Source organism: Triticum urartu, chromosome 2A (assembly GCF_056163025.1).
Source record: "Triticum urartu cultivar PI428250 chromosome 2A, HENAU_Tu73, whole genome shotgun sequence".
NCBI classification, from domain to species: domain Eukaryota; kingdom Viridiplantae; phylum Streptophyta; class Magnoliopsida; order Poales; family Poaceae; genus Triticum; species Triticum urartu.
Genome location: NC_141874.1, coordinates 136,359,020 through 136,367,179, shown reverse-complemented (window position 1 = coordinate 136,367,179; position 8,160 = coordinate 136,359,020). Strand labels below are relative to the sequence as shown.

Below are 8,160 nucleotides of genomic sequence, written 5' to 3'. Positions count from 1 at the left end.
TCTGGGTTGGGCCTCCGGTTAATAGGTTAGTCCTAAAAACAATATAAAAGTAGATAATAAAGCCCAATAATGTCCAAAACAGTAGATAATATAGCATGGAGCAATCAAAAATTATAGATACGTTGGAAACGTCATGGGGGTATTTTTCACGACGAAAAAGGGTTCTACGTGACACAAGTGAAACGTCACAAAATAGATAAAAATGTGTGGTGTACTTCGTCGCCCACCCCCTTCGTCTAGCACTATCTCATCGCCAGCGTCGTTGTCATCTTCCCGAGCCACTTCATCTACTCCGACAACCGCAGTCAACGTCGGCACCTTCTATCCCACATCGACTAGCGCCGCAACCGTCATCATGTTCTTCTCTGCTAGCTCCCTGAACATGGCGTACAGCTCATGCTGGTCCCCGTCTATGCATGCCCGATGCAGAAAACACCGACGCATGCCTTCGTCCATGACGTGTCCCGGGGCCTAGCATGCCTAGTGTGATGCCTGTCAACATCAACTTCATCCATCTACTCATGTCAGTGCCGGTAGCACCGACTCATGCCTTCATCCACGACGTGTCCCCGGGCTTGGCAAACCAGGCGCGATGCCTCGTCGACACCTTCTTCTTCCCGACACACCACTTCCGAGTCCCCATGACCGACTCGGTGCCTCCTTGCGCCCGTGGCTCCATCACGACTACCTCGACACTAGCCACCCCGACTCAACATTGACCAGGACATCCTCTCACGGCTACCTTGACCAAGGCTACACCACCCTACGCTCTAGGCTACCTCGATAACGTCACAAAGGGCTACCACCTTGTTTGAGAAAACTTGTTGGTTTTCACTCCAGCCACGATTTCCGTGATGCATCGACAGTTACGACTGTGGGGGGATGTTCGTCGGCTTACAACCTTGGGATTCTTCTCTAGTCTCATCGTCTGCGTCACTACCGTTGTGACTGTGGGGGGGTGTTGAGTATAGTGATTATTTAGGAAGTATAGGATAGCGTGGGATTTATTCTATTTTGTCTTGTACTTCAAGAAGGTCATGTACTTCTATATATATGCCCATGAGGCTCAAGCAATACATCATCAATCCCACCATTCTTCCTCTCTATTCCTCTACAAGTGGAGCTACTCTACTAAGACAATTCAGAAACATGGGAAGCGGAGGGCGGCTAGGACATCTCACTGAGTTGGGGCTCCCGAGCTCGAAACGGCAGCGGGGACACAAAATACATCTGCTCTGCCGCCAAAACCGAACCTGACCACGATGGCGAAACAAAATCCATTGGGGGCACTAAGCTCTGCCGCCAAATCCGAGCCCGACCACGATGGCGAAGACCGTATCTTCCCACGCGCAGATTCTCCTTCCTCCAGGAGGGGTGGAGCTCTCGGGTGTCAGACTCTCAGGGAGCGGGCACAGTCGCGGCGTGGCGTGCGCCTAGAGGCAGGGTAGTGAGGGGTGGGATTCGACCATAGTTTTAAAAAGCGGACCTATTTTTATTATATATTTTTTGTGCGGAGACCTATTTTTACATAATTCTATGGCTTAAAACGCATCAAATGAATTGATGAACCGGCGGTCCGACCAGTAAAAACCTGAACTAACAGCATCATCGGTTCGATCGCCGGTCCGGTTTTTAAAACTATGGATTCAATGATGATGGTGTGTAGTTTTCTCGGGCGTGCGAGGATATTTTAGCTGGAGTGACTTGCTATGATTTGGGAGATGGTGACGGCGCAGGCGTGGAGTACCGAGCTGGCAGTGCATGGCAGGTGTGACGTGACAACGAGGACGACACCGAGGGCTCATGATTGACTGACTATGGCGGCTGCAGTTTTTTAGACGATCCACGATGAGGACTGCGTGTGCTTACTTCTGACTTTCTGAGTCTAGAAGGAAATCATTGGCATGATTTCAGGAACACGAATGCCTCATCGGATCGTGGGGGACGGGCAGCGATCCACACGGTGGTAGTCCACGGCAGAACATCGAACCTAAGCCGTTAGATGACATAGCAGACCATCAAAGTAAGATAGACTCTTAAACTTTATTAGGTGGGAATGATCTAAGGGTATTTGAATTTTTCTTTTTGAAATTCTGAGGGTATTTGGTTGATGGTTTTATAAAGAACTCTACTCCCTCTGTCCTATAATAATATAGTATTAAAAACGCTTTTATATTATGGGACGGCGGGAGTAATTTGCAAGTAGCGGAGACTCCTAATATAGCAATGGTTCTTGAACGTTAATAGTAGTAAAAGGTTACACGTCGGCCGGTGGATAACTAGAAAACATGCGCCACGTAACTGGTCGTTGGATGGATGTGAGGATGGCCACCCGATCTACTCGTCCACTTGCGTGACCTTCCTTACAATAAGAGCGGTGTTGCAGAAACATTTATAACAATAGCCGTCTGATCTACCGTCCCAGCTAGTTGATGACCTTTACAACAACTACCTTGTTGCGCTTAGGGGGTTTGCAACAAGACCTTGTTGCAAAGGTCCACCGAGACAACAGGCCACGCGCCTAGGCGCCGCCGCTCACCGGAATTGCTGCTCCTCCTCCACCTCAGCCCCGCGAGCAGCTACTAGCTCCACTCCAGCACAACGACGACCTCTCATGTCGGGCGCTCCTCCGGCGTTTTTTACAACTGGAGCTATGTTTTTGAAACATGACTCATGTTGCAAAGTCTGGCCGCCCACTCCCTAACTATGAAGTGCTCCTCTGATGCTTTCTGTAACTCGGACTATGTTTCTAAAACGAGACCCTTGTTGCAGAAAAAAAAACTTCATCATCGAACTATTTTTAATCTTCGTGAAACAAGATGTCTATTGCAGAAACCTTTTGAAATAAGACCCATATTGCAGGAAAAAATAATCTTCACCACCAAATTGGTTTTTTCTCTTTTTGAAATTAGTCCCGTATTGCAGAAATCTACTGAAACAAGACTCTTATTACAGAAAAGAAAACTTTGTTACAGAAAAGAAAACTAGCTGCCGGGACTGATTTGTGGCCAACGTGGGCGCTCAATCAGGATGGATCCAACGGCTAAGCAAGCGACGGATGCTTTGCTTGCATCCGCCAGCTGAAGGGTAATGTTTTCCTTTTCCAAAATTCAAACTATCGAATTCCATGTCAGTCACACGATGCTCCATCTTTTCGTGTGAGTTGATCTGATGGCCTGCTTGGTAAGCTACCAACAACGGGTTTTAAACCTTTAATCGGGCGGCTCACGTTTCCTGTAAGTTGTAAGCCACAGCAGCAGACGAGGAAACGGCTGGCTCAGAGGCGAGCAGCCATGCGGCACCGGTCTCTTCTCCATCGGGGTGCAGATAGAGCGGCGTCGGTGCAGCGCCACCCAACTCAACCAGTGGACAGCAACGACCCATCCACCGGAAGTCGTCGATCGGCTGCGCGACGGACTCGTCCCCATGGCGACCCGGGCTCTGCACTCGCCGAGGCTCACGAGCCCACCGCTCACGGTCCGGCATGCGGCGGCGAGGTGCAAGTGCTCCGCCGCGCCGCTCTTCGCGAAGCGACTGCCGCTCGTCGTCGCCTTCCCTCGCTCCGTCGCCTCCTGCTGCGCCGTGCAGGAGTCATCCGCCGGCGCCACCGCCGCCGCCGCAACCACGGGTACCCCCATTCGATCACTCAGCTTAATTCACTATGCCATCAGGAGTGGTGTACGCAGTGATGATCATCCGCGCTGTTCTTGTAGCACATGAAGCTTTAGACGCTTCGGATGCTGCATGCATCGATGTATCTGAATTTTGCCTGTTCTGAACTTCTGATGCAGTTAGCGAGACGAAGGATGCAGACGGTGACAAGAAGGAAGCCGCCGCCGCGGAGGCGAAGCCGGCAGCCAAGCCAGCGGCGGCCAAGCCGAAGAAGGCCCCGCCGAAGCCACTGCCGGAGATGATGGAGGAGGAGATCATCCCTCCTCTGAAGACCGCGCTGGAGGCCGAGGAGGACGTGTCCCAAGTCGTGCTGACTTTCCAGAACAACACGGTGAGATCAGTTGTTCATACCAACAAGCGATTGCGCCAGTCACAGGCCCAACACACCTGTGATTTGGCATCGCTACTGCACTATCACCGTGCAAGCTATGAGTAACTAGCACTAGGCATGGCACTGGCTCATTGCATATTTGCATACCAGTACGTCCTGGTGGTGTGATTTTAGCAGTTTTGGCACTTGCTTCCTCACTCTCCAGCCATCACGCAATGCTAGCAATCTTCCTTTGGTGCCATTCTGATCGATCCTTTGGGTGTCGATGGTTTGCAGTTGGAAGGTTCCTTCGTGAAGGAAGACATACCCTACTACTTCTGGGCCTTCTTTCCGCAGGGAGACCTCACAGGTAGTACAAACTAACTTTGGAACCCTTCTGTCCAATGCCGTTTCTTCCCGTGCAATGCAATGCAATGCTGGTTTACTTGCTGAGAATACTGTTGACAAGACAATCCTTCTTGACCTAGTTTGCTACTCGTTTAAACTTCTGAAAATCTCGGCGCGAATTACTGTAATCAATCACTTCATGGCCCAAAAACTACATAACGAAATCATTTCTACTACAGTACATATCAACTAATCTGAATTCTCACTTCGATGGGCTAACAACCGCAGGACCGAAGGGCTTTGCGATGACGTCCTACTCCATGGAGGTGAGCACCATCGAGCCGTTCCTGATCGACGAGAAGAGGATCACTCCACAGTACGTGGTGTTCTGGGTGTACAAGAGGCTGGCCGGCCAGGGGGTCCTCCCTGTCTGGAGGGCAGAGGACCTGAGTCCTGCTCCTGCAGAGTAGTCAGTAGTAGCAACACATGAAAGATACACAACATACAGGGTGATCATACGGGCACAAGTTACTCTGTGTATAAGATGTCCATGCCTAATTGTGAATTGAGTAAAGATGCTGGAAAAGGTTCATCTGATTCTTTTTCTTCTGATGAAGTCCAACCTTGATGATAACTGTTGCCCTGAGATGGTCGCCTCAACAAACCATATATTGTGAGCAAAGAAATGGGTTGTTGTTGAAATTGAAAAAAAGAGGGCTAATTGTGCTTGGCTGGGCCTCCATGGGCCAGACCGCCCTGGTTTCTGCCGGAAGGTTCCTGACGATCATCAGCGGGTACAATCCAAAACCCAGTATTTTTCCACGGCAAGGAAGCAGACAGTAGAGCATCGCCGTTTGTCATCCGAAAGCTGTATTGTACCTATCCCAAAGTCCTTCCAGTCGCACTCCATCCCATTCAGCATTTCGCCATTATCTGAAGCCACCACATGCATAGCCTGACTCGCCGCGTAGTGCTAGATATCTTAGTAATCGTCAGTGTAAAGATAAAAAAAATGAAGTGAGGATCGTCGTATGCATGCATGAGCAATCTGAAGATGAACAACGAAAAGTAATTTGAATACGCCGATCCACCGAATCCAGTGATAAACCATCAAGTAAGAAAAGTTGATTTCTGCGCTCCAGGTGCAGATCACACATTTCCCTCACGTTGGTTTGAGTTGTTACCTAGATTTTGTCGAGAAGAAAGTAAGAAACCGTGCACCATGAATCCATGATGAACCTTCCTAGGTCGGCCTCGTAAAAATCCTGCGACATGTCACACACACCTGTAATGCACAGCTCTTATCCAAAACGGAACACGACAACTCTATCCGCATGGTTGATTAGATGTTGCATTTGGATGATACTCCTAGTTCAGATTGGTGCATAATATACCAATCATTATTTCTGATTAAAAGATCCATTACAAAAGTTTATATTTTTGTATAACCAATAGCACTATCTTTTTCTCGGTTCTCCTTTTTCTTCCTCCTGCACCACGCAGCAGCACTGACGAAGGTGGCAAACCTGGAGGAGTGAAGTACAGAAGGGAGAGGTGAACACACGCGCGCCCCACGGTTTACAGTTAGCCACCGCATCTCTGCCAATCGCCATGCTCGCCTACCTCCTCCACGCGCCCGCCGCCGCCGCGCCCAGCCCGCTCGCCCTCCGCGGGCCGCCGGCCGCCGCGTCCAAGACCCCCTTCCTCCCGCCCTCCATCGCCCGCCCGCACCGGCGCGCCGCCGCGGCGGGCGCCTTCTCCGCCGCCGCCGTGGGCCCCATCGCGGCCTCGCTGCTCGAGGGCCCCGTGCTGCTCTGGGCCGGCCGCCTCTGCGTCTACTACGCGCTCATCCACATCGGCCTCGCGGGATCCCCCCGCAGCCCCTTCCTCTCCCACGGTAATGACATCGCGCGCCCGCGCCGCGAATGATGCGATGATTCGCGCGGTTTGGTTCAGGAAGGGAAATGGGTTTCTGATCTCCGCGTGGTGTGTGCAGAGATTCGAGGCGAGGACGGCGCCGGGGAGAGCGACCTAGGGTTCTCCAAGTGGGCCGACAAGCTCCGTGGCGGCGCACCAGGTATCTGCGGTGTGGATTCAAATGTTCTGTCGATAATGATCTTTTGTGCACCGCTGCTCATGCTGTGTTTAGTGGAGTGGAATGTGAATGCTGTGACCTGCGAACTGTACAGTTTGGTATATCCTGGGTAGTGGGTCTGGGCTGGCTGGATTGTGGATAAGGAAGAATATATTCTTTCTAGAATCTGTTGAGTAAGCTTTCTGCTTGGTACCACGGAGCAAAGTACATGGGGGATAATCAGCCTTTTTCATCTTTGGATGAGGTTTGGTCAAACTGGGACTGATAAGGTGGAAGCATTTTGTGTGTGGGTGCTCCCAAGGAGGGTTTTGTCATGAGGAGTTTGTGGGGAAATTTTGTTTGAGATGTAGAAAAAGGCAACTGCCATGCCTCATGTTGTGGATTGCTACTATCATGGAACAGATACATCCTCATCTGCTGTTGGCATGAGAAATAATGAGAATATTGCACCTATTTGTGGATTGTTTGTAGTACTTAGATGGGTGGCTGTAAGGTGTATTTTGGTTGTCAAATTCAAGCTTTGACCAACAATTGATCCTAAAACTGATTTCATTGGATTCTTATTCAGAAGTATTTTCCTTATGATTGTGGTTTTGTAACTATTGGCAAAACATCGTTAAAGAAAATTTACAGCTATAACTTGAATTTTAACAGTCAAATATGCCTTATTTATCCGTACAGAGAGAGTACTTTTTACATGAATTTTAACAATTTGTAAGGAACCTCTCAAATTGGGAAGAGTTTTACATGGAGGATTTGTGAAATCTAGATACTTTTTACTTTCATCACTTTATGAATTTTCTAAGTATCTTTTGTGTGATGCGGAAGATACTGAACATCTTTTGTGTGATGCGGAAGATACTGAACATCACTTGCTTCTTTTCTAAGTATATTTTGTGATAGAGAACACATTTAGCTATTAAAAGATTGAAAAGTTGTGAAAATATTGCAGAACACGCGTAGTTCTAGTTCATTGCCCATATGGTTTCATACATGAAGCTGATGTATGCTTTTGTTATTCAGGCGACAAAGAAGGCCAGGATAAGTGGAAGCTAGTCAGTAAATGGAAACCCACAACCAAAGGCACACTGAAGAGGATGTACCGAGTTCCTTCAAAGGAAGAAGGTCGCCGAATTCTTAAAGAAATTGCTTTGGTTCTATCTGAAGATGACAATTTTGTGGATGCTTCCACTCACAAGGTGATTTCATTCTTCAGCCAGGGCAAATACATTCGTCTAGCTGCTTTGTATGCTTTGCATCTCACAAACTGAGATGTTAGGCATGTATCTTTTTATTCTTCTAAAATCAGTGCTCTTTTAACTGATTGCCTCAACTTGCACTCAGGGTTGTCAAATCAGGAGGGAAAGCGCGCATGGAGAGAGCGTATGTTGCTACAATGTAAGAGCCTTGTTTGATGAGCTCCCCGGCCCTCACCTAGTTCTGGAGATTACACCTTTTCCTGTTGGAACCCTCACTGAGAGTGACTACCGCAAGGCCGAGAGGCTTGAAATGGTGCTGAGGATGAGTGCCTCCCTTTAAACCAGAAGAGCCATTTTCCACTTCCACCTCATAACTCCTTTTTGCCCAGATTGTAAATTGTCTACCATTGGGTCTGTATATTGATGTTGTGTCGCTAAAACATCTCCTTTAAACCTGAGTTCTGCTCAGCATTTTGAGATATTTGAGGCCAGAACTCTTTTGTTTTTTGTACTCACCGGCCTTCCATATTGAGGGC

At 48.8% G+C, this 8,160-nt stretch overlaps 2 protein-coding genes across 2 annotated transcripts; both read left to right on the top strand.

Annotated features, from left to right (window-relative positions):
* The first annotated feature begins 3,283 nt into the window (after positions 1-3,283).
* Positions 3,284-4,939, top strand: LOC125536342 (DUF2996 family protein). Its single transcript, XM_048699543.2, has 4 exons — positions 3,284-3,628; positions 3,792-4,003; positions 4,280-4,352; positions 4,619-4,939. Exons 1-4 carry the CDS (start codon positions 3,427-3,429, stop codon positions 4,798-4,800), a joined length of 669 nt encoding a protein of 222 aa, XP_048555500.1. The 5' UTR covers positions 3,284-3,426; the 3' UTR covers positions 4,801-4,939.
* Positions 4,940-5,800: 861 nt separating this feature from the next.
* Positions 5,801-8,135, top strand: LOC125536341 (6,7-dimethyl-8-ribityllumazine synthase). The gene is made up of 4 exons (XM_048699542.2): positions 5,801-6,227; positions 6,327-6,407; positions 7,449-7,624; positions 7,770-8,135. The coding sequence occupies exons 1-4, from the start codon at positions 5,942-5,944 to the stop codon at positions 7,962-7,964; spliced, it is 738 nt and encodes a 245-aa protein (XP_048555499.1). The 5' UTR covers positions 5,801-5,941; the 3' UTR covers positions 7,965-8,135.
* Positions 8,136-8,160: the final 25 nt, after the last annotated feature.